At 37.6% G+C, this 26539-nt stretch overlaps 1 protein-coding gene across 36 annotated transcripts in view; it reads left to right on the top strand.

Annotated features, from left to right (window-relative positions):
* The window catches only part of NRCAM (neuronal cell adhesion molecule), a 316248-nt gene that overhangs the window by 228970 nt on the left and 60739 nt on the right, over positions 1-26539 (top strand). For 10 of the 36 annotated variants that reach the window (XM_081079610.1, XM_081079592.1, XM_081079580.1 and 7 more), the window contains exons 3-10: positions 4248-4351; positions 12180-12380; positions 14527-14556; positions 17558-17663; positions 19532-19728; positions 21082-21204; positions 24960-25130; positions 25575-25631. In XM_081079610.1, coding sequence (XP_080935736.1) covers positions 12275-12380; positions 14527-14556; positions 17558-17663; positions 19532-19728; positions 21082-21204; positions 24960-25130; positions 25575-25631 — 790 coding nt within the window. In that variant the 5' untranslated portion in view covers positions 4248-4351; positions 12180-12274. Of the gene's footprint in view, positions 1-4247; positions 4352-9524; positions 9618-12179; positions 12381-14526; positions 14557-17557; positions 17664-19531; positions 19729-21081; positions 21205-24959; positions 25131-25574; positions 25632-26539 lie in introns of all 36 variants that reach the window. The other 26 variants (XM_081079594.1, XM_081079595.1, XM_081079585.1 and 23 more) reach the window with 9 other exon arrangements.

Raw genomic sequence — 26539 nt, 5'->3', positions numbered from 1 at the left:
AAGAATACTTTCTTCCTGCTGGTATTCCCAACCCGCTCTTTGAGTTACCATTTCTTTCACTTCAAAGCAATGGAATATATTCTTTCTGTGGAGTCCATTTCAGTAGTAACAGAAATAGAATATAATCTTGCCATAGAAAAAGTGGCTCCTGAGAAGTCAGCGTCTTCTAGCACTATTGTAAAGCTTTGATGGTTAGGTTGGTTAAATCTCACATTGCAGAGAACATTCACAGTGTTTTGTACTTAGCTTTTATAGAGAGTATGGTCTCCTGAGGAGCTGATATTTAACTTCCTGGAAACTGAATTATATTCTGGATGATCAGGAGAAGGATACTCTGGAGTAAGTCTGATAAATTCTTTTGGAAGAAAATGATCACTTACTGATTTATTTTTTGGATAAATGCAGTTTTTCACATGGCCTGTTTAAAAAAAAATTCAATGCACCAGGAGCTACATATTTCATGTAGCTTACTCTCCTATTTTTCTGATAAATTCTTTGTAGTACAAATTGCATATCAGCAAGTGACTTAGTGCTTTTCTTTATATGAAATTGCCTTTAGCTGGAATAAAGGATTTCTAGTTATTTAGTATATGATAATATAACTTTCCCGGTACTGATAACAAGTGGAAAACACAAATCTTCATGTTATGTCAGTCTCCATTTCTCATTTTAATGGTCCTGTTGTGATAATATAGAGCCTGGATACTTTAACAAAATATATTTTGAAATATTACTGTGAAGATTATAGTAATCTCTTAATATGACATGGCCGGAGTGATGTCCCTTGGATTTGATAAATCTGGGCCTTCCGCTTCTTCATCCCTGTGCCTAGTCCCATGTTTGGGGGAAGCCGAAGTTATAGGAGAGAGTGAGTCAGACATGCAGCTGGGAGGTGGGCAGAGGAGGTGGCTACTATCTAGCATGCACCTAGCCTTTGCTCACCATCGCCATCCTTCTCTCTGACTGACCACTGAGATGAAACATAAGATGGACTTCCTGTAGAGTGGCACTTCCGAAACTCTTCCAGGAAAGGCAACTTCATGTTTACTGTGAATCAAGCACACGCTCTGTGGCACAGATAGAAGTGCTTGCTAAATATTCCATAGGCACCTGACATTTCCCAGACGCTTGTGGCTGGAATCATTGACTACTTCTGCTCTGTGGGTTGTGAGCAAAAGATGTGTGCATCACCTCTGGGTGGAGGCAGTTAAGAGCAGGAGAATGTGAAGGCTCTGGAAGCCACATGTTGAGGTGACAGTATCATAAAATGGTGGCACCCCTGTCACCCTGGAGCAGAGCCCCCTGCCCTCTCACACTGGACATTAGCATGGGTGAGGTATGAACTGTACTGCGCTAAGCACTGAGACTTCTGGGTTAGTTTCTCACTTCAGTATAGGCTCATTCTCCTTCACCGTCTCTCTTCTCTCCAAACCCCCTCCAGCCCCATTAGAGGAGCACACACTGAGATTTTGACCCATGCCCTGCATCTCCTCCCTAAATGGCTCATATCATTCAGCAAGAATAACAGTTTGTAAATCCTGGCTTCTTATATTTGAAATGTGACTCTTTTTTATTTTATTTTATTAAATGACTAGCCTGCCAGGCATTCCAAGATGCTATTATCTACTATTACATGGTGGCCATTTTCCCATGTGTTGTTTACTTGACACATGGATAAGTTATAGGCCATTTAAAATACTAATATTCTGTATGGACTTTTTGCTGAAGGTTTTAATAAACTGTTTCTTATCATTACATCTTTTTAGTGATATTTGTAGAAATCTCAACGTACGTCAGAGCTTCTTTCAATGACTCAACAGATCTTTCAAAATATGTTACTGTCAGCATCCATATTCAAAATTTAATTTCCATTTCTCAGGCTTCATCTTTAGAGCACTTCTCTACTTCTCTTTTTTTTTTTTAATTGGAAGTTTTCTTTGCTTTATCGTCGAAAGGAAATCAACTGGGAAGTGGGCCTTGTGATGAAGGAATAGACCTGTCTCTAGCTTAATTTTTGTTTTTCTGCATTAGAAATAAATTGATATAATGCCTAAGACTCACAATTATTTTATTGTGTAAACAATAATTTATTTATTATTATTATATTATATTATTATATTATTATATTATATTATTATATATGTTACATATATAATAATATATATTATATATAATAATATATATTATATATTATATATATTATATTATTTTATTATATATTATATTATTATATTATTATTATTTATTATTAATGTTTATTAATTTATTGTGTAAACAAATTTGTTGGGTGTCAGTGGTAACTGTTTTCCTTTTATTCTGAGTGTAAGTTTATGTGAGAAATGGAACTTAAGTCTGTGCCTTTTGGCTGCACTAACATATTTACAAGGAAGTATAACTAAAAAAAAAGAAATACATCATTTTAGAGGGAAAAACCACATCACCAGACTTCGTTTAGATCATATGGACAGGAATCCATTTAGAATTCCTGTGGTGCCAGCCATGCTCTTGTAAAAAGATCTATATATTTGAATCATCAGTCCTCTTAAATGTGCATTTTAGGGTCTTTCTGACTGCAGGAAACAGCCAGTCTCCATTTATATTAATTAATTGTTTCAGATATCTATGTTGTGTAACAAATCACCCCAAAAATGTGTGGTTTAAAATAACAACAATTTATTATTTATCATAACTGAGGGTTTGTTAACCCTCAGATGGTTACCATCTGGTTCTTCTGTTGCATGTGGTTTAACAAGTCACTTACTCAGTTGCCTTCAGCTGGGAGCTCAGTTGAGAGCAGAAAGTCCAAGACGGTCTTTCATCTCCCGGGTCTCTTTACACTGGCCTCTTCTCATTCAGTAGTCTAGCTCAAACTTCCCACAGGAACATTACAAGAGGATAAGCCCCAGTGTGCAACTGTTCATCGTACCTCTGCCTGCATAATTCTTGCTAAAATCCTGTGGGGACAGAGCCAGGAGTGCAGTTTCCAGGCTCTCGCACTCATGTGGAAAGGTGCTCACTCAGGTAGTAAATGGCCACCAGCTGTGATTGGATGTCCATCAGCTGTGGCTAGTTGGCCGTCAGCTGTAACCAGTGAGCCATTGGCCACTAATATAACTGCCGTGGCTACTCTAGCAGCAAATGAGGGCTAGCAAGAAGATGGTGGCTGAGCTAGCAAGAGCGGATTGCAGTTAGCACGGAGGATTGCAGTTAGCAAGTGAGGTTGGTTATCAGAGAGAAGTGGACAGCAGGTTGCAGATAGTGTGGCTCTTGCTGCCTGTGTCTCCAACCCAGCCGCCAGGAAGAATGTAGTGGTATGACTCCCCTATCTATGGCTCCGTCGGTGTTCCTTTTTGGCCTCATCATATCCTGTGTTCTTATGTGGGGAGCAGAACCAGAGACCCTGCATGACACCCTGCATGACAAATCCCATTGACCAAAGTATGTCACATGGCCCAGCCCAGAGTCACTGTGAGAGGGGACTACACAAAGGTCAGATTCTGAGAGCAGTGCTTCCTGTGGGTCACCAAGGTAACAGTCTACCTACGATGGTAATGAAGGCGTTTTAGAATTCACAGATAGAAGAAATACCGGAAGACATTTCAACCACAACCACTATTCTGGCCAGCCTCCTAGAGAATTAGGTATACGTATATACATATTCACTGTTTGGTCTACCAAGAGTATTAGAGGCCTGGTTCTAGCACAAGAGGAGCAGATACTTGTCATCACCTGTCAGGTGTCCCACCGCTGCTGCGGTCACTCAGAGACTTCATTTCTGTGGATCCTGTTGCTGCCCACGGGCTTCATTCTGCTCTCGATACGTCATCTCTTCTGCTTACTCATAGTTTCTCATGCTGCTGCCTCTTTGTGATCTTTGGACTCTGTTCCTCCTCCGAACTGTTGACTCATTTTCCCTTTCTGCCTCCTATTCATTCTCCCCACGAGAAAGGAATTTGTTACCACTTCGCTGGGCATTCTTCAGCCCTCTAAAACAGCCAAGTCATCTCACAGGCTCTGCTGCCTTTTGTGAGACACCCACCCCTGATTTTTCCAGCCTTGGTCAGGATGGTGGGGTCAATGCAGAAAGATAGACTGTGAGCATGGCAAGCTTTCAGAGTTGGAGAGTCTTCTCTCCATTCTGTTTAGCTAATTGTGATTGGATTTGGAGGGGGGAGTGAGGAAGGCTTCCTGTGAAAAGCACAATTCCCTTTCTTTCTTATTCCACCCTTCCTTTCTTTTCCAATTAGCTCTCTCACCCCTGAAGTTGATGCTGGCAACTGTCATCAGATAACTAGCTGTACAACTGTGGAACAGGTGCCATCCTTGGTCAGGGTCACTGTTAGTCTCACACGTAAGTACTTTCACTAAGCAAGCTTTATCCTTTGTCTTAGATCTCTCAATTATGTCACTGTCTGCTATTTCCTTTCTTGTAATTGCTATGCTTAATAAAGGAGGTGTGAAAACGCTAGTATCCAAATAATTTCACATGTTGCAAATAATTAGATTTCATTGAAAGATGTGGGTATTTTTGATGGTCTAACATCAATGTCAAAAGGCTTTAAATTTTTTTCTAAATCAAAGAGGTCCTTAAAACATTGCTTTATATCTTTTTTTAAAAAAATTAAAATTTATTGGGGTGACAATTGTTAGTAAAGTTACATAGATTTCAGGTGTACATAAATTTTTAGATTCTGTAATACATTATCTATGTCTCACATTGTGTGTTCACCACCCAGAGTCAGTTCTTTTTCCATTACTGTGTATTAGACCCCATTTATCCTCTTCTAGAGCCTTCCTCCCCCTAACCCTCTGGTAACCCCTCAACTATTGTCTATGTCTATGAGTTTTTGTTGCTTCGTTTGTTTGTCTTGTGTTGTTTTCAGTTTTATATACCACATATCAGTGAAATCATATGGTTCTCTACTTTTTCTGTCAGACGTATTTCGCTTAGCATTATAATCTCAAGATCCATCCATGTTGTCACAAACGGTACTATTTCATCTTTTCTTGCCGCCGAATAGTATTCCATTGTGTATATATACCACAACTTCTTTATCCATTCATCTATCACAGGACATTTTGGTTGTTTCCATGTCTTGGCCACAGTAAATAAAGCTGCAATGAACATTGGAGCACGCATGTCTTGGATAAATGTTTTCAGACTTTTTGGGTAGATACCCCGTAGAGTGATTGCTGGGTAATATGGTGATTCTATTCTTAATTTTTTGAGGAACTTCCACACTGCCTTCCATAGGGGCTGCACCAATCTGCTTTCCAACCAAGAGTGTATGAGGGTTCCTTTTTCTCCACAGCCTCTCCAACACTTGTAACTATTTGTCTTGTTGATGAAAGCCATTCTGGCTGGGGTGAGGTGATATCTCATTGTGGTTTTCATTTGCATTTCTCTGATGATTAGCGTTGTTGAGCATTTCTTCATATGTCTATTTGCCATTTGTATGTCCTCTTTGGAGAAATGTCTCTTCAGGTCCTCTGGCCATTTTTCAATTGGGTTGTTTGTTTTTTCATTGTTGAGTTATATGAGTTCCTTGTATATTTTGGATATTAGCCCCTTATCAGAGGCACTGTTTGCAAAAATCTCCCATTCAGTTGGTTGCCTCCTTATTTTGTTGATGGTTTCTTTTGCTGTGCAGAAGCTTTTAAGTTTGATATACTCCCACTCATTTATTTTAGCTTTTACTTCCCTTGCCTCTGAAGTCAAATTCATAAAATGCTCTTTGAACCCAAGGTCCATAAGTTTAGTACCTATGTTTTCTTCTATTCAGTTTATGTTTCAGGTCTTATGCTTAGGTCTTTGATCCATTTTGAATTTTGGTACATGGTGACAGATAGCAGTCACCAAGTTTCATTCTTTTGCACGTGTCTTTCCAATTCTGCCAGCACTATTTATTGAAGAGGTTGTCTTTTCTCCATTGTATGCTTTTGGCTTCTTGTCAAAAATTATCTGTCCATATTTATGTGATTTTATTTCTGGGTTCTCAATTCTATTCCATTGGTCTATGTGTCTGTTTTTCTGCCAATACCATGTTGTTTTGATTATTGTTGCCCTGTAATACAAGCTAAAGTCAGGTAGTGTGATACCTCCAGCATTGTTCTTTTTTCTTAGGATTACTTTGGCTATTCGGAGTCTTTTGTGGTTCCATACAAATCTGATGATTTTTTGTTCTATTTCTTTAAAAAATGCCATTGGGATTTTGATGGGGATTGCATTAAATCTGTATATTGCTTTGGGTAATATGGCCATTTTAACTATGTTGATTCTTCTAATCCATGAACACGGAATGTCTTTCCATTTCTTTGTGTCTTCTTCAATTTCTTTCAAAAATGTCTTATAGTTTTCAGCATATAGGTCTTTCACATCCTTGGTTAAGTTTATTCCTAGGTATTTTATTCTTTTTGTTGCAATTGCAAAAGGAATTGTTTTTTTCATTTCGAGATTTCATTGTTAGTATATAGGAATGCGATGGACTTTTGTACGTTGATTTTGTAGCCAGCAACTTTACTGTATTCGTTGATTGTTTCTAATAGCTTTTTGGTGGAATCTTTAGGGTTTTCTATATATAGCATCATGTCATCTGCAAAGAGTGACAGTTTAATTTCTTCATTCCCAATTTGGATGCCTTTTATTTCTGTATATATTTTTATACTTCTTTATGCATAAGGTATCTCAAGAAGGATTCACAAAACTTGGTAATAGTAACCCTCCCAAAGGAGAAACTGTGTTTCTGGGATGCTTACTTTGAAGTATATGGTCTTTTGTATCTTATGAATATTGTACCATGTGCATATACTTCCTGCTTTTAAGATTAACTTTTTGAAGTGTGTCTTGTCTATTGTCCTGACTTGCAGTTCCTTTAAAAGGCCAGGGCCAGCGTGTGGTACAATTCCAGCTGGCATGATTCCCATGGACTCCAGTGCAAAGAGGCCCCTGAAATTGTGAATGGAAAATACCATAAAAATCTTCTGTAGATATATAGACACCAATCGTACTTTAACATCAAAGACCAAATTTGGCAGTTCTATTTACTATTTAGCTAAATGCAAAATAAGAGGATACAGAGGGAGGGAAATGCTAAGGGTTTCTCAGGATGTGACAGTGTGAGATGGCTGAAAGCTCCAGAACCTTTCAGAAGAACTGGGAGCCCTAGGTCTGGCACTCCACGTACCATGTGTGTGTCCTTACAAAGATAATTTTATTATCCTGCATCTTAGCTTCCTTATCAGTAAATTTGACAATGTAATAGAATTTACCTTTTGGGGTTATTGGCAAGATGAGACAAATTAACGCAGGTAGCAGACTCCGTGTAGTTCCTGGCACGTGGAAGGTGCTTCATGAACAACAGCCATCGTGATTGGATTTTTTTCTCATCTATTAAATGGGTATAATACCTGCTTTCCTATTTCTTGGAGCTTTTATGAATATAAAACAAGTTAAACAGTTATAGTCTCTGAGGAATGGAGATTTGAGCTATTATCAAGATGTAGTCCGTTATCTACGGTGTTTCCCCAAAAATAAGACTTAGCCGGACAATCAGCTCTAAGGCATCTTTTGGAGCAAAAATTAATATAACACTCGGTCTTATTTTACTATGTTATATTATATATAATTCTTTTTTAATTATATAGTAAAAATATGTAGTAAAAATATATATTTTTACTATATATTATATTATATATAAGACCCGGTCTTATATAATATAAGACTGGGTGATATGATATGATATACGATATATGATATGACATAATATAATGTAATACCGGGTCTTATAGAAAATAAGACCGGGTCTTATATTAATTTTTGCTCCAAAAGATGCATTAGACCTGATTGTCCGACTAGGTCATATTTTCAGGGCAACGGTATTATCTGGGTAAAAAACATCTGTTAATTGTTCACCTTTCCTTCAGTACTGTTCTAGGTTCTAGCTAGCAGCTCCTTGTAGCTACTCTCCTAGGGGACATCACTTTGCACTAGGATGAACTTCATAAAGTTTGTTTTTTTATTTAAAGTCACATTTTTTCTGACTGGTAGTGTCATTCCTGGTATTGTCATTGTGTAGATTTATGTGTGACTTTGTTGTGTAAGTTATGTGAAGTCATCGTCTATTCTCTCCATCTTCCTTCCATAGTCTCAGACTCAAAACCTGTGATTGAAAGGCAAAAGTACGGGCTAGGAATGAGCATTAATGTGCTTATTGCTTATGGTAAATATTTAACAAAATATAAAAAGTAACCATCCTCAAGTTCAGTGCTGAAAAGTGCCTTTTACAGTCAAGATGATGCCACACCCAGTTAGATATCCAGTGAGTGAGGCCAGCCACTGATGAGTCACCAGAGCAATAATTACTGTGCTGAAGGACATCCAATCACAAATTTATTGGCTTAGAGAGTCAATCAAGTTACTTTGTGCAACCAGCACTAAACTGCCCCTGCTGGGATGCTGGAAAGAACAGACTAGAATGAAATGATGAGTAATGCATGGCCTTCCAGTTCTGGGAGAGAGCTTATATCTATATTTTAATGAAACTAATTTTATCTTTCACTCGAGAGGAAAACAAAGATTTTATTTTCTTTCTAACGACAAGAACAAGAGAAGAGCTATGTTTCTTGGTCTTAATATGAATCCTTTGTCAAAACTTTAGGTTTTTAAAAATATATATGATATATAATACAGGGAAACATTTGCTATATGATTTAGTATGAATTTTAGGCAAAAAGAAAAAAGGGAATTTTGAATTGCGTTTCTTCCCTAAAGATGAAAAGTTTGTTGCAAAAGGGAGATTTTTTTTTCCTTTCTGTTTTTAGAGATTCTATGGGTAACATGTGAAAAGTTGCTTTGAATGGAGTTAAATTAAGTGAAATTTTAAAAGATTTTATTGTTTATCATTACTCTGGGTCATTTTAACAATATATGTGGTTTCAAATATCAAGGTGATTTATATTCTGAAGGTGAACCTACCGTTTGTCTCATTTAAACATGCTTTAAAATGTCTATAGCAAATATATTTTGCAAATTATAAGTTATGTCATACTAACATACTCTTTAGCCTTGACTAAAATAAACACGCTGCTTTTTCAGATAGTTTTCATTCATTTCAATGTAATTGCATAAACTATTTAGTTTTAGTTCATGATTCTCATGTAAGAGAAAATGACCATCATTTTCCAACGTAAACTATTAATACGAGGCAGATGGGCTCCTAGCAGGGCGGGGTGTTGACATCAATATTGAGAGTGCAGAGGCAGTGGTTTTTCTTTGTGAGACGTGCAGAGCACATTACTCTTACGGAGAGAATGCTCAGTTTTCTGTAGCTGTATTTGATTTTCACTTTGCCTGAGTGCTGGGGACATAATGCTGTCCTCGGGCATTGGGTTTTTCACTTATGACAGCATTCGTAGCGGGAGTAGGTGATTTTCCATGGGCAGGAGTCAGAGGATGGGCTGGGCCTTTGCTTCATCCTCCCCAAACAAAGCCTACACTGGAGACGATTTTGTGGCTTTTGCTGCAGTTAACTTACAACTTCTTGGAAAAGAGACCACATCTGCAGTTTTCATAGTTCCTGGCCTCCTCTGATTGTGAGGATTTACTCATGTCTCCTTAAGTAAGTGTCTTCTGAGTTGTTCTTAATATTTTTTCTTCATACAACACTGTGATTTAATGTGTAATATTTTATTCCATATATATTCTTAAAAGGTAAAGCAGGTTGGATGATACTTTCTTTTCTATGAAGTTATCTAATGCTTTGTTCTATTTTGAAAGATGAATAGTTAAGGCATGAAGGCAAAAGAAGTAATAAGTGAAGAACTTATACAAAAATTGTGTGTAGTTGCTTAAGGTCTTACAGGCATTGCAATTCATTAGTACTCCTTCTAGAAGGTGTTTTAGTTCTCCAGCACCTATCCAGAGGGCTAGTCACTTAAATCAAATAAACTTGATTAGCTTGACACACAAATCAGGCAGGTATGCCATTTGTTTTCTCAGTGTTTGATTCTGTAGTTTTCTCTCAATATGTGTAATATATAACACCAACTTAGTTTTAGTGCCACTTATGCCAGTTTTTTTTGTTTTCCCTGAAGGTTATGTGTAAATTCAGAATTTTAACAGAAAATCATGAAAGACCTAAGTAAATTTGGCTAAATGATATAGATATGTTTTGTACATACAGAAAAACAGTCTGGTTTGTATTTTGGTTAGACATGGTTGTGTGAGCTTCTGTATCTGCCTTTCGATGTTGAATGGGCATGATTGTTTACATTATAGATGGAAAGCCAAATTTCCTAGATCTCAAATGAAACCAGATGGTAGGGATGTTTTACTCACAAAATAATATTTATATATGTATAATGTCTATATTTAGCACAGTAAGTTCTTTTTTATATTTGTTTAGAAAGAAGTATCTAACTATAATTGTAATCAGATTCAAATCAGAACTCAATTGCTAGCAAAATACATGTTATCAGCATTGTTTCATTTTTTTCATATGTTTCAGTTCTATTCCACACACAAACATAAGATGACAACTAATTTGACCAAATGGACAAGAACTTGGTCTTCAAACCGAGTAGTATAAATATAAATATGGTCTTAGGTAGACTGTGGCCAGACTGCCTATTTGAATAAAACCTCATCTTCAAAGATCTTAAGTCTCTGTTTCTTCCCCCTTTTCTCCCTTTATTTTTTTCCTACAAATATTGACTCCCTACCATGTGCTCTGGGGATACAATGGGGAACAGGAAAAATGCATTCCCGACATTTAGGAGTCTTTCAGTTTAGTAGGAAAGGTGTGGACATTATAAAAATACAGAATTATACAAATAAGAAAAAAATCACACAATTCAGTAATTAAGTTGTGGGAGCTACCCTTGTTTGTAATAACATCCCTCCTCCCTTCTGGAGAGAGCCACCAGTCACCCCCACCTCCCTTCATTAATGAGAAGATGTGATTAAATCTGTCATGCTAGGTAAGAGTCTGCTGTGGGTCAGAGGTCTATATTCTGTGTGTGTGCTCCTGCTGTCCTGTGTACAGTGTGCAAAGCATACTACATTAGGTGATGGGGGAGGCATACAAAGATGGGAGAGGCACAATCTTTGCCTACAGGAGTAGGGAGAGAGCATGCATACAAAACAAAGAAACAAACAAACAAAAAACTATTTATCTCTGTGTCTATTTATACAAGATATGTGATGATTAAAACAAGGAATTTCAGGGATTCTTAGGGGGTGAAATACCTTCTAATTTGGGTGACCAGGTAATATTTCAATTTTAATTGATCTCTAAAGAAATAAATTGGACTTTGATAAGGAAATATGGTGGAGAGGACATTCCAGGGAGAAGAATAGAATAAACAAAGTCAAGAAGGTGGGAAAATTCAAGGCATATTGAAGGACTGACCCAAGAAGGAAAACAGAAACAGACCATCAAATAAAAAAAAAGAAAAAAGAAAAATAATTATATGGAAATGAAATGGGAGGATATAAAGTTGGTAGGATAAATTGAGGCCAAATTATTGAGGGTTATTTAATGATCTGTTTAAGGATCTATTGAACTTTATTTGGTAGATCCCATATGGCTATTCCCAATATTTAACCAAAGAAGACCCTTTAGGAAAAATAAATCAGCATTGTTCAGGAAGGTGACTGCAGTGAGGAAGGTTGGAACTCAGAACCCAGGCGTATCTGTCATGTCGTCCAGGTGACAGATGGTGAGGCCTGAGTTGTCTTGGTTCAGTTGGTAAATCAGTGTTTAGGGTTTGTAGCAAATTTACAACAATGCCCTGAAGTTTCCCAAAGATAATCTCGAGAATGGAGAAGCCATTTGGCCTCCCCTCTAAAGTCACACTTTCTAACTGACTTATAAGCCAAGCTTATGTGATCTATTAGGAATAACATGGCAGCCTCTGATATAAACGCAGACGTTTTAAATGGAAAAACCATGAAAATGGCCAAGTAGACAGATTTTGCTTGACATCACTACAAATATTTGTGACCGGATTTCAGCTGATTTATGAATAAATGATTATTCCAGCCTGACAGTTAAATATTTAGAAATCAGCTCCCTTTTAGAGTTCATGTATAATACAGGACTGATTTTCTGTGCTGCAGATTTCCACTCTTCATTTCCTTCTTTTTAATACACTATAATTCTTATTCTATCCTTTTTCAGTTTCCTGCATGAAAATTATTTAAACATTGCACACAAATCTTTTGTGAAAGAAGAAAAGGAAATTCAGTTTGTGGGTCTCAGCAGGAGTTAAGCTAATGCAGCTTAAAATAATGCCGAAAAAGAAGCGCTTACCTGCAGGCAGAGTGCCCCTGATTCTCTTCCTGTGCCAGGTGATTAGTGCACTGGAAGTACCCCTTGATCGTAAGTATTAACGTTTTAAAGCTGTTAGGCCTGGGAGTCAAAACCTCCCCAGCATTTACCATCACTCTGAACAGTGTGAATGGAGAAGGTGTCTGTGTGATACTGAAAAGCTAATCAAAATTAATTTGGCTTTTACCTTCAGCACCTGGTGTTTAAAAAGAATTACACCATAGAAATGGCCATTGAAACAGTCAGACACGTTGTTCCCTCCTTATTATTATCTTTCTCCCCACTCAGGTGCCTTTTGTGTACCATGGCGGGGGAGGGCTGACCTGAGAAGGAGTGAATTGTGGGCTGCCCTGATCCTCCCAACAGGTGACTCTTTGTAGAAGCAGTCCTCCAAGAAAACCAAACGAATTACTTTAAAAAGATCCTGGAGACCTCCCTACTTACCCGTCCCACTTTTCCACCCTCTCCCTTCATATGCTGAGAGTCTTCTGGAAAAGACTGGGGGTGGCCTCTCAGCCAACCCCAGGCCACCTCTATATCCCCAAACTACCCATCATCCATTTCTCTTAATTCAGAGAAAGCAAAATTCACCTTTGAATTTTGAATATTAGATATGAGTTTAGATCTAGAAAATGTATCTTGTGTAAAACCTGGTGAGGCGTCTTCTTTGATTTAAAAAATGTGATCAAAGATCAAGATATAAATTTTGAGACTAAAACAAAAACTAAAAGGGAGCAAGTAAAAGCTATATTAGCCCACCCTTTTCCTAATAGTGAACTATGTGCTGTACTCTCCCTGGACTGGGTGGCCTGTTTATGTAAAACAAAGATAATGCTAGGTTTTAACTGTCACTTTTCCTGCAGTGGAAAGCAGAATTTCAAATCTGAACAATGGCTATACTTCAGAATTGTTTTATTCTTTATCCCTAATCTCCATGTCCTCTTTAAACCCATTAGGTTCCCAAGTAGTACCTCTGTTGGCAAGCTTTCCAAGGTGCAGTGAAGATAGCACTTTCCTGGGTATATTCAATGGTTGGGTTGTCATTTTTTGCCAAAGAGGTTGCAACTGCCAGTGGGAAGACAGTAGGAAGAGATGGTGGCTTCGTCCCACACTTTGTTCAATTCCTCTGCTGTGCATCTATAGTCTAAAGTACAATCAAATGCAATATTTTGCTTATTTTCAAAAAAAATAGTCATTCAATGACCTTAATTTCAATTAAAAAATAAAAATAAAAAAGAGTAATTGCTTTAAGCCCACCGGAGTTGGAATGCTTAAGCAAGCGTTTGCCCTAACAGATGTTTAAAAGAGAGAGAAAAGCACTGGAGAGAAATGCTTTTGTTCTCTCTCATGTTAAATGTATCCCTCTTTAATCTAACTGTTCAATCTAACAATCAGAGGGAAACAGTCACCTAAGGCTAACTCAATTATCCTGCTAATGGAGAAGAGGCATCACCAAGATGAAAAGAGAGTCACAGACAACCCAGGAGCTCCTGCATTAACCTTTGCGAGGACCAGTGCCAGGCAGCCAGGCAGAATCATTTGAATCGCATGCTAATGTGATTTCTTCCCTGCTGCTGATCCTTACACCCCTTCTACAGGAGCTGCTACTGGGTGGGGAGTAGCAGCCCTGGTAACTGAGGAATTCTGAAGCAGAAATATACTAGCGGTCTGAAAAGTTCAATGACTGACTTGGGGATTAACCATAAACATAGAAAACCTGAAATCAGTGGATTTGGCTCCGATGGAGCACTGTCATTGCAGCCATGTACCATTGTTAAATGTTATTACCGTGTGCGTGGTGATGTCTGACTGAGATAATAGGATCAGACAGTACACAGTATGTGACAACTCAAATTAATTGTAGATTTCAGCTGCTTTTCAAATTGAACATAATTACTTGTCCAGTACAGCAAGGATAGAATGGAATTAGCCAGTACTATTCCTGGAAGGATCGTTTTTTGCCTACAGCATTCCTTTTGTTCTTCCATGTGCTATGTGGGATAGCTGCTGCAGAAATAAAAGCATGAATGGGAGTTTCCTTTCTACTACAACTTCACAACTTCAACCTGCATTATACTGGTATACTTAGGTCAAATAAAATAGACAAGGTGCCCCTTTTATCTTCAGGGTTCTAACGTTCTTATTACTAACATCTGGTTTTCTTTAATCCTGTTTGCCCTCTCACCTGCTGATATTGATGGGGGAAAAGCAAAACTTCTTGAAGACTGTAAGTGTCTTTCTGTAATTACTAGGCAGTGTGAAAATTTGGCCATGTCTTTGTTTTTGAATTAATAGTGTGAATTAAATGCACAGTTTTATGTTTTGTGACTAATGTCTTTTTAAGCATGTGTATTTACTGTGGCTAAACATTTAAATACCAAGAAGCAAGTTTAGTATATTCCCTGCATGAATTGTGAAGACTCAGGTATTTCCATTTTTCTTTTACCCATACTATGCTCTACTAACTTCTGTGCTTTATTCACATCTGATGTAACTCAATGAGAAAATTCACAGAATTTAAAGAGAGTGACTCTCTGGTTCTAAATGCTATTAAATGTTTGCTGGAATACAGGTATGCCTTTTGGAATCTTTAGAAATTGAGTGCATGCAGACACTTCACCCCAGTCGGCTTCTACATACCCTTATCCCTTCTTCAGCCTACAGACTGTGTAGATGAGCGTTTCCAGGTGTCATCAGTATAATGGCTTAGAAAATTTGAACATTGTTTTGAAATGTGCAAAAGGCAATAAACAACCCCCCCAAACACAGTATTTCTGAGTGGCTTGCTCTAAGCAAAAACTTCTGCTGCCTCGGACAGTTGGACAGCATCTATCATCTACCTAAAAAGTAGCTTTCAAGCATTTGAAAAACCCTTTGATATTGGATTAACCAGGAATATTATGTCAAATCTCCTCTTTTCCTTATCACTTCAAAGCATCTGTTAGTTGCCAGGTGACCTAAGCACTGTTCAAACAGGTACGTCTAGACAGTAGACACCTGGCAGTTAGGAGTGGCATCTAAACCAGCTCTGGTGCAGACACATGAATTAGAAGTTCTGGGTCTGAAACCACCAGTCTTGCACCTTTGTCACTTGCAGAAAAGCACAAGGAATTGGACTAAGTCACTCCTAAGAATTCCCTTCCCCACCACCTGTGTCCCCCATTCCCTGGATGTGAAATTCCAGGCTTCTCTCCATCATCCTGAATGCTATGCTCTCAGAGCTTACAGGATCACTCAAAAGTGAAGCTCATCCAAATAAAAACGACGATGATAATGATGTAAACATAGCTAACATCACAACCATAACACGTACTAAGAATTTTACACAAATTATTTAATTCGCCGAGTGACTCTAGGAGTTAGACACTGCTTTTATGCCCCATTTGCTCTCTTAAGGAAAGTAGGTCTTATGGAAGTTAAGCAACTTGCTGGAAGTCTCACAGCTGGTAAGAAAGAAACAGACTAGTTCTTAGCCACCAGCCCAAACTGCTAACCAGCATTGGGAACTGACGGGGCTGGAAGAATGAGGGTTCTGGATGATGGTGGAGGCCGAGAAGAGCATCTGGATTAGCGGGAGGATGAGGAGGGGGATGGATCTTGCTGAAGGGAGAGGAACTTGCTACTGTGCCATAACCTGAATTTAACAGGTGAACGAAAATAATAACAATAATGGGTTTAACTTTTGATCTGTATTTTAGGTGTCATTGGGATATTTAGTAAAGGCTGTCTGGAGAGAAAACAAGAGAGGAGAACCATGTTTGCAGATGTCTAAGACATTGACATGGATGTGATAAATTAGCGCTGGCAACAATTAACCACAGTAAAGAAATGGCTGAGGGCAATTATTAACCCTGGGGAAATACTTGGTGGGCAGGTGGAAGGAGTTTCACAAAGGAAGCACAGAGCACGGGCGGAGAAGAAAGGGAAGATCTAGAACATGAACAACTTCAATGATCCTGAGTGTCAAACACAACAGGAAAGGAAAGGAGGCCATGAGTCTAAGAGAGAACTTTGGAAAAAGCTTCATGATGCAGAGGAAGGCATACTGGAGCGGGGCTACTGCATTACACAGGTCTGGGGGTACCACCCCCATCGTGGTTGGGCTTTCTCAGCCTCAGCACCACTGACATTGGGCTCACATACTCGTCTTTGTCCTGTTCACTGGAAGATATTTAGCAGCATCCCTGACCTCTGATGAGATGCCAGTACAATCCCCTCACCTCCAGTGGTGACAACCAAAATTGTCTCCAGATACGGCCAAATGTCCCCCCGAGGGGTGGGGACAAATTGCCCCTGGTTGAGAACGACTGGTGTGTGTAAAGGGCTCTCCCTGTACATATGCAAGGCAGTGGCTTCTGCCAGGACTTTCCTCTGTTTTGTGCCTCCCTAGTCAAACCCAGCTGCTGCTTGAACAACAAAAGAAGTTGATTATTGCTCACGTTCCTTCCTGTTCTACCATTCTGTGATTCCAATTTCACAAGAAGGACATGGTATTCTTAGAGTGACTTGAGCGTTGGCCAGCCAGATACCAGCTTTCTTCAGATTAAATTGTTCTTGGTCAGGAGGGTTTCCCACTGTGATCTGATAATAAATGATCAACTAACACTTTGAAGAGTGAAATGAAAATACTGTCTCCTATAACAGAGAACTTCCCAAATCCATTTACCTTCCAAATAAGACTTCTATCTTGGTTCCTAGTAGCCACTTGCCTCCTGGCTCTCCTAAGACATGTCAAGTCTCTAATTTAACCATCATTTCAACATTAACTTCTCAAATTTATTTGTTCCCAAGATATATTAATTTATATTAGCATGCTAATGAACTATAAATCAGTTACTCTTTCCTAAGAAACACAAATTTATCTCATAACTTAAATTTTACTGAAGCGCATCGCTTGAACCAAAGGGCTCCTGGGAATTTCTCATTGTTACATCAGAAAAGAAGCTGTCTTAATATTAAGTGTGTACTGGTAATTATTTTCCCAAACTTTTTGTGGGGGAGAATAGGCTTTGAAAGTACATATAAAGTTACCAAAAGAAGTTATGTCTTGACTGCCAAGTTTTAGGAGACTGTTAGTTAAAAATCTACCGAGGTGTGTGTTGCCACCGTAGAAATTACTAAAAACATTTGGAGCCTATTTAGGGTAAGTGATTTTTGATTTAGAAAAAATGTTTGCTATTATAGTAAATGATTTATTTCTTTATGTTGTTCTTCTTTCTACAATTAAGTGGTACAACCTCCAACCATTACTCAACAGTCTCCAAAAGATTACATTATTGACCCTCGGGAGAATATTGTAATCCAGTGTGAGGCCAAAGGGAAACCTCCTCCAAGGTGGGTGTGCTTTTCACTTTGTTATAACTGAAAGTAAGTGTTGATATTAATAGTGGGTTAATTTCAGGTCCTGCATATCCCTAGGGTATCATTTACAGGTCCATTGTTTTGTCTCTCTGCTTAATTAAAGTCAGTTTTTTCATCTTAAAGACTCAAAAGATTGTACGCATACCCTTCTGCGAAATGCTCAAAAATTCTGGAGAGATGTGGTAAGAGCCTTCTAATGGCTCTAATGGCCGTATTACATGGGCAAATCTCTTTTCTCTGGGGCTCAGTTTCTTCATCTATAAAATAAGGAAGTTGAATTTTATGACTTCTAAGATCTCTCCTCTCTCTAGAGAGGTTTGTAAAATAGTCCTAAGTGGGTTTCCAAACCTCGCAGGGTTCAGAACTCAGGATTCTCCAAAAGGATCTTGGCATAAGCGCATCATGGCATTCTAGATGTGGGAGAGATATTAGAGACCCGTATGTTTTATGGATGGGAAACTGATGCCTAGTAATGCCAGATAAATTATCCAAGAACCCACAGCTAATTCGTGGATGATCTGTAACTTGTCCAGTAATACATAGGAGTTTTGGAGAGTTGGATTATTATTAAAATATAATGTGGATTTTTAAGTAAGAAAGAGGTGAAAGTTTCTAAATATTTTATTTCTAAGTTTGTCTATTACTGGTCTTACTAAAGAATTACAGACTGATACCTCAGAAAAAATTAACTGGTACTAAATATTCAAGTACATCAAAAACTTTCGTCAAACATTTGCTTCAAAACAGTATATTCTGCCATATTATTAGAAACCGTGTAGCACTCAAGCCCTAATATGATGTCATGTGGTGAAATTCCCCTTCAGTTTCACATTTACTGCATACCTCCTGTTACTCTGTGTAAGGCAGAATCTCTCTTTCCCAGCACTATTGATGTCATGGGCCAGGTAACTTTCTGTTGTGAGGCTGGGGGCTGTCCTGTGCATTGGAGGTACTTAGCCGCATCCCTAACCTGTACCTAGTATGTGCCAGTAGCACCTGCCCCCACTACCTCCTGCCCTAGCAGTTGTGACAACACTGCTACAAGTAGAAGCAGTGGGCATGGTAAGCATAGTGAAGCTTAAAGAATCATGCTTTTGTGAGAGCGTGGCCATTGTTGATTTGTGATTCACTATAAAGTCTTTAATTATGTGAGCACTGTGACACATAATGTCACAAATCATTATGTGACTTCTGTATAAGGGAATCTTTTATAGAGAGAACACTGAGAAAGAAGAACTTCAGTTGACAATTTGAAATACTTCCTAAGGAATTTACAAAATCATCTTTAGATTAAAAACTCTCAACATATATATAGAATCACCACTTTTAATAACTAGCATTTACAACACTACTGAACTCATATTTCTTCCCCTCCTCCCGACCTACACTTTGCATTTAGGTAATATGAACCTTGTCTGATCACTCATGAAGGCCTTTTTTGTCACATTTCAGCCCAGAGCAAATTTTTGTAGATAGGTTATTAACCCTATGAACAATGGAGTTTATAATAAAAATGCTAATGAAGCTCTAAGAGAGTGCCTAGGAGACCTACTTCCTGCATTTTATTTGAAAAATGACAGGCAATTTGTGTGCATGATTTCTTTATTGAGTCAGATTTCAGCTAGTTCCAGTGAAGACAAGTACCTTAAGATGTGTGGCCAGCACTTAGTTTCTAAGTCATGATTCAATGAAACATTTTAGGTAAGGAGCTGATTGCTCTTTTACTGAGTATTAAAATCTAATAATTATTTCTGGAAACCCATAAACTGCTAGGAGGTTGCTAAAAAGTAATTCTGTTTCTCTGGACCATTAACAAGCTTAATCTTTTATGCGTTGGGCAGCTTCTCCTGGACCCAAAATGGGACTCATTTTGACATAGATAAAGACCCGCTTGTGACCATGAAGCCCGACTCAGGAACCCTCATAATTAACATCATGAGTGAAGGGAAAGCAGAGACCTATGAAGGAGTGTATCAGTGTACAGCCAGGAATGAACGTGGAGCTGCCATTTCTAATAACATTGTCATCCGTCCATCCAGTAAGTGGGACTGTCCACCCAACAGTTGGACCTTTTCAAAGTGTGGTTCTGAGACAGCATCTGTTTCATCATCCCAAAACTATTACAAGAAAATATTGGCTTTGATTCCATTACTTTGACTTTGTTTTGCATAAAAACTATTGCTCCTTTCCACTCTACCCTAAGTTCCTCAGCCTAGTGCTTTGTCAATGCAAAATGTCTTTTATGTACAGTGGTACCTCGGTTTTCTAACGTAGTACATTCTGGAAGACCGTTCGAGTTCTGAAACATTCGAAAACAGCCGACAGTTAGGCTTCAGGATCTGGTACTCAGTGGAAGCTGCGTGACATGGTTGACTTCTGAGGCGTGTTCAAAAACCGAAGCATTTCCTTCCGGGTTTACAGTGTTCGTAAACTGAAATGTTCGTCAATGGAGACATTCAAAAACCGAGGTACTACTGTGCTCGTTAGTCCAGAATAAAACACCAGGAGTAAGAAAAGCGTTTCCTCTTCAAATTGATCTAATTATTTTCTCATGTATTTTATGTACAAGCAAACTTCCTACAGCCAGATGAAAATAAATTCAGTATGCAATGGGTAATTGAGGTCTAAGTGTTATTTTTTAAAACACTTTTGTTTTAAAATTTCACAAGAAATAGAGTGGTCTAACTACCTGGATATTATTGTGGCTCTTTTTGCAGTGGTCTGTACCCAAATCCTCTCAACAACCCAAGAGCATGTATTTCAAGAAAAATAACTATTTTCAGTTCTGATCATTTTTAAAGCTTTTTAAATTATATGTGTAATATGTGTTCATTATGTAAAAAATAAAATTACAACTGAAAAAAAATTGTATCCTTCCAGTCAAGAAAATAACTACTGCTCTTTCTAATTTTTTCTAGGCATATTTGTTTTGTTTAAAATGAGCTCTTCTGAAGTACTATTCTATAACCTTTTTGTACTTACCTGTGATAATGTGTATTCTCATGTCAATCTCATAAGTATACTTACATAATATATAATACTGTATGATATTCAAAGGTGTAGGTGTACAGTTATTTAACAAATCTCTTGACGTTTATGAGTTTTCCATTTTTTTGTGGAGGACATGCTTGTAATTACGTTTCTTAATGATTCCATTAATATAAGCTCTTAAGCTTGGAATAGCTGACTCAGAATTTATAGTATTAATGGCAGTACAAAAAAATTGTCATTTTTAAAAAACTTTTATCACTGTATTTAAAAATAATTTTCTTGTTATCTTAATGTACATAAATTCCAAGTTACTATTTCCCCAAAAGTTTAGTTTTTCTTTCTGGTGCTCCTTTTTTTTTTTTCAATGTAGAAATAATGGAAGTTACTATTTTATTTTTAGGGTCACCATTGTGGACCAAAGAAAAACTTGAACCAATGACACTTCAAAATGGCCAGCCTTTGGTGCTTCCCTGCAGACCCCCAGTTGGATTACCACCACCTATAATATTCTGGATGGATAACTGTAAGTTTTAAAAATATGAATTTTCTTTCTTTAAGAGTCTTATGATTATTTGCTATCACAATAAATTATTACCTCTTATGAGTCATAAAATGTTTATAAAGTGTTTTAGAGATGCTCAGAAAAATAAATGCTCATTGAAATAAATAGCACGTCATTTCATTCATTTACTCAATTTTTTCAGCGCCTTCCATGTACCAGGCACTGCTCTGAATAAACCAAACATTTCCTGTTGTCACTGAGCTTACATTCTATGCAGTAGGAATAGATGGGGGTGGAGAAAGAAACAGACAATAGATGCATTTAGAAAATATATGATGGTTGGCAATAAGTACTTTGAAGAAAAATAAGCACAGTTTTGTTTTATTTTTTAATTTTATTGGGGAATATTGGGGAACAATGTGTTTCTCCAGGGCCTATCAGCTCCAAGTCATTGTCCTTCAATCTAGTTGTGGAGGACACAGCCCACCATCCCATGCAGGAATTGAACTGGCAACCCTGTTGTTCAGAGCTCACGTCCTAGCTAGCTGAGCCATCTGGCTGCCCCAAATAAGCACAATTTTGAGACTTACATGAATGATCAAGCAAAGCAGGTCCCTAAATATCCAGGTGTAAAGGGAAAACATGCAAGTTCCCAAGTCAGGAGCACCTAGTGTGTAAAGGCAGAGGGAGGCCAGTAGGGCCAGACTGGGTGGACCAAAGATAAAATTTCGCTCTAACAGAATTTCCAGTTTTGACTTTTCTTATTTGAAAGCACTCAGAGAAAGTGTCACAAAGAAATGGAAAATAAATGTATATGTGAATAAATGAGGAAATGTATTTTTCCTATTATTACATCACAGCTTTTACAGATTTTGAAATAATAAGTAATAAATCAAATGTAAATGAGTGGTGTATGGCATCGCGAATAACAGTATCCAAGTGTCATTACAAAAATGAGATCCAATATTTTGGTCCTTGGTTCTTATTCAGAAATGATGACCTTTCCACTTAATAAAGAGACTTATACATGTAAAGTCTCAGAATCATCTGAATATATAACTAATTTTTTTCCATGTTATATTGCTGGCTATGTCATTTACATATATTTTAGGCTGTTGGCATAGCATCTGAATCTTTCCAATGAAATTGCATCTGGCATATGTGAAAAAATTCAGATCTGTATAGTATTCTTCTTGCGAGATCACATTGTTAAGTTATTCCTATGTGCATACATTTTTTTCAAACGTAATGCAAAAGAACTCATTGGGCAGTTTAATTTGATCTACCAACACCTGTCTATAATAAAATACAGCCAGAGAATAAATGTATGCTTATCTTTGATTCTTTCTATTCACTAAATAAATGTACCTAATTTTTCTAAGTTATTTTTAAAACAATCCTTTCCCTACGGATTAACAACTCAAACCTATGAATTTGTAACCACCAGCCAAATCCCCATCTTGACTATTATGGCTAACCAGCATTCCTTTTTATTATTATTATTAAATTTATTGGGGTGACATGGATCAGTAAACTTATATATGGTTTCAAGTGTACATTTCTATAATATGTCATCTGTATATTGCATTGCGCTCTTGCAAGCTCTAGCTCCACATTTCCCTGCATTTTCCTGCCCAAAGGAGCTGCAGGTTTTAAACCAAACTACGCCTTTCGTAACTTGTTAGAATGGGCACCTGCACAGAAGGAGCACAGCTATGATTCAGGCTGGTGGAGACCGCTGGTCTGACACGCCCTGGCCCGAGGCACCTGCAATATGCAGTCTTTCCTAGTCCTCTCACTTCAGAGCTGAAGAATTCTCACAGTGAAGGCTCTGTGAAATGAGTCAGAAGCTTCATATGCACATTCGCCAGCCAATTGGAAATTTATATGTAAATAAGCTGTCCCACCTCCCTAAGTCCTTCATCTACATAGAAAAATTTTCCTCCAGTCCTGAGGCTAGACAGTTCCTTAACTGGGCCTGGTGAACCCGAAGCTGGGGAGTCAGTGCTGACAGTTACTCTTTTTTTTTTTTTTTTTTTTTTTTTTGCTACAATAGTATTTTTCAATGAACAATACTGGCTGCTTTTTAGAATTTAAGTCTTTAAGATTTTGATATATAAGTCACTTCAATAAGTCAGGATCATGAGAAAAAGCAATTGTTTTTTTGTTTGTTTGTTTGTTTTTTTATATTTTTACATCCCTCACACCGTGAACCCCCCTCCCCCCATCCACCACCACCCTTTGTTAGATGGAGGGGGGGCGGGGGAGGAGGGGGTTGGGGATGGGGGGAAGGGTGAAGGGATTGGGGGGCGGCTGGTGACCACAGGATGGCCTCAGGGTTTTTTGAGAATTACTTTGGGGAACTTATTCAATAGTGTTTGGGGATTTTGTTGGGTGTCCGATGGACATGTGTCCTATTTGGGAGACCACCTTAGGGATGCTGTGGATGCCTGGTCATAGCATTGTACACCAGAGGCTGGACATTAATGACAGTTACTCTTTTAATGACGGCCTCTGTGAAGGACGTGGTGCAGTCTCGTGGCTGCAGCAGTGACACAGTAGACAACAGTGTCTGTCTTCCTGGAACTTAAATTAGCACAGGAGACAAGCAATAAGCCAGATATATGTATGACAAGTGAAATATGTTGTATGTTAGAAGGTGATAAGTAACTCAGAAAAGCTTAAGGAGGTGAGGGAGGCTGGGTAAGGAGGGCTTCTGAGTCTGCAGCATTGAATAGTGCCATCATTGTACCCTATTGTTCATTGCACATTTGCTGGATGATTCTTAGATCCCAAGCTCAGACAGGGTAGGGACCCCAGTGTACCCGACACCTTGCCCAGGGCCTAGCACACAGGTAGGTGCTCCAACAGTATTTGGTGTCCGACCGTGTATACAGATGCACCCCATTATAATGCTCACTTTTTTGCCCAAATTTGTGATGGAAAAATAAGGATGCGCATTATACCTGGGTAGTACTAATTCCGTATCTATATAAATGTTTTTAATTTTTTAACTTATGCTAATGAGTTAAAAGTGTAACTCTAGAAATCAATAACGATATCCATATGCAAAATAATACCCTGGAATACGATCATCAGTTTTGTTGAATTTACAACAGCCTTCTATGATGCGTAAATATCGTAAATTTTTACCAGTACATAAAATTTCTTGTACCTTGTATCTGTTCTTGCGTTTTGTAATTATTTGTTACATATAATTTCTTGTACCATAATATGTTAAAAAAGAAATGCTAAAATTCCTTTATGATCCAAAAAACAAGTACCTAAATGTAAACTAATAAAAATTTGAGTTAAAAAATTAAAATGAAAGATTTTTTTCCCTTGTAAGTTTGGGCCTAAAACATGGGTGCACGTTATACATGGGAGTGCATTATACACTGCAAAATCTGGTATTTTTCTAAGGCATGTGTGTATGTGTGTTTAATAATTAAAGACTAATTTAAATATTAGGAAAAGTCACATAACCTCTTTCGGTAAAACGTGTTTTGGTTTATACTTGCTTAGTAAAACACTTTACTTGTACGACTCTAATCTCTCTTCTGCCCCACTCCAGAGATACTAGGATCAGGCAGGTATCACTGGAGTTGTAATATGTCATTTTGTTGTTGCTATTGTTGTTTACAGTTATTTGCTTTTACTCAGAGAAAATTTCAAGTGAAATTCACAGAACTATTAGTAGATAAATTTATCTTGCTAATTTGGAAAGAGACCATTTTATGATGGAATGATCTGGATATCTCTCTGCCTTTCTCCAGCCTTTCAAAGACTGCCACAAAGTGAGAGGGTTTCCCAGGGTCTGAATGGAGACCTGTATTTTTCCAATGTTCTCCCAGAGGATACCCGTGAAGACTATATCTGTTACGCCAGATTTAATCACACTCAAACCATACAGCAGAAGCAACCTATTTCTGTGAAGGTGATTTCAGGTAAGAGTATAGCTTCCTGAATCTTTCTTTCAATGATGTTTACAAATATGTGCAAAATATATTAACTACCTGTGAATAGTGGCTAAAGAACACACGTACCCTGAATACTGTATTTTAGATTTTTTGCTGTTATTACCATTACTGTTTCCCTGGTAACTTTCTGAATCTACTGGGAGTTCTGAGCATTTGTGTTGTGCTGTATGCCCCATGGTGCCTTTACCTGGCAGTCCTGCAGCTTCAGTTACATGGTCACACGTTACTGGTTGGGGGTAGCCGAGTGAATTAGTGAGTTAGTCGCATACAACGTGAAGCTCTGGTTTTAGCTGGTAGGGATGGCACTTGGTTAGCGTAGCTGTATACGTTTGCTTTTGTTGCCCAATACTTTTTTTTACAATACCTTCTCCCCTACTTTTTGCTTTCTTCATAATATTCTGTTTATTTCAGTGGATGAATTGAATGACACTATAGCTGCTAATTTGAGTGACACTGAGTTTTATGGTGGTGAGTTATGGTGATTGTAACTGATATTCTCTCCTTCATTGTAGAATTTAGTTCACTAACTTCACCTTCATGGCTATGTACCCTTATTTCTTTATGAAATTTTTAGTTACATGTTTAATGCCGCTAGAATAAATGTATGTTTCTTCTGAAATTTGTAAGCTTGCGAACATGTCACTAAAACATTTTTCATGTTGTATGTATAAGAATTAAAATTATTGTAGCTGTTTTCATGTAAATAACCATTTCACATAATTTGGAAAAAATCTTTCATGTATGTTCAGGATTATATTTTTCATTTTTTGTCTTGTTCATACATTTTTCTCTTAAACTAAATAATGATTGGCAGGGTGCGTTAACCTGTTAGCATACTAACTCATCAAAGTCTTAGTAACTTTTAACAACTCATAGTAAGTGGATTTTGATAGGAAGTCATCACAGTTCCCATCTGTTTTCATATGACATTATCGATATCACATAATTAGCAATAGTATTTCTCTTAGTTTTGTTTCAAATCCAGTTACTATCTTCAGTGGAAGTAATCTTTTTAAAAATAGAGCATTTAACTTCATTCTTTTAAAAAGAAAAGGTACAGAGTCAATCAATGAAAATTATGGGTTCTGGATATGGGGTCTTCTTAATTATCTTATTAATTTTTTACTTTTGAGATATAAAGTAAAAAAAAATCACAGTATTATCAATGACCAGAGTAGACATACCACAACTTCTGTCTTACTTTATTTTACTTTAATATACTACTGAAAAATAGAGGCCTCAAAACCATTCCCAAAGTGATTTCAGAGGGGTAAGTTTTCCTCTACTATCTCTAAAATCTTAGGAAAACTCTAATTTCTCTCAAGTAATACTTTCTCTGGAATTCAGTTTTTTCTTCTGAGAAATGAGAATACTTC

The sequence above is a fragment of the Rhinolophus hipposideros genome (genome assembly GCF_964194185.1).
Source record: "Rhinolophus hipposideros genome assembly, chromosome: 18".
Classification (NCBI taxonomy): domain Eukaryota; kingdom Metazoa; phylum Chordata; class Mammalia; order Chiroptera; family Rhinolophidae; genus Rhinolophus; species Rhinolophus hipposideros.
This window is presented reverse-complemented; position numbering and strand designations above follow the sequence as displayed.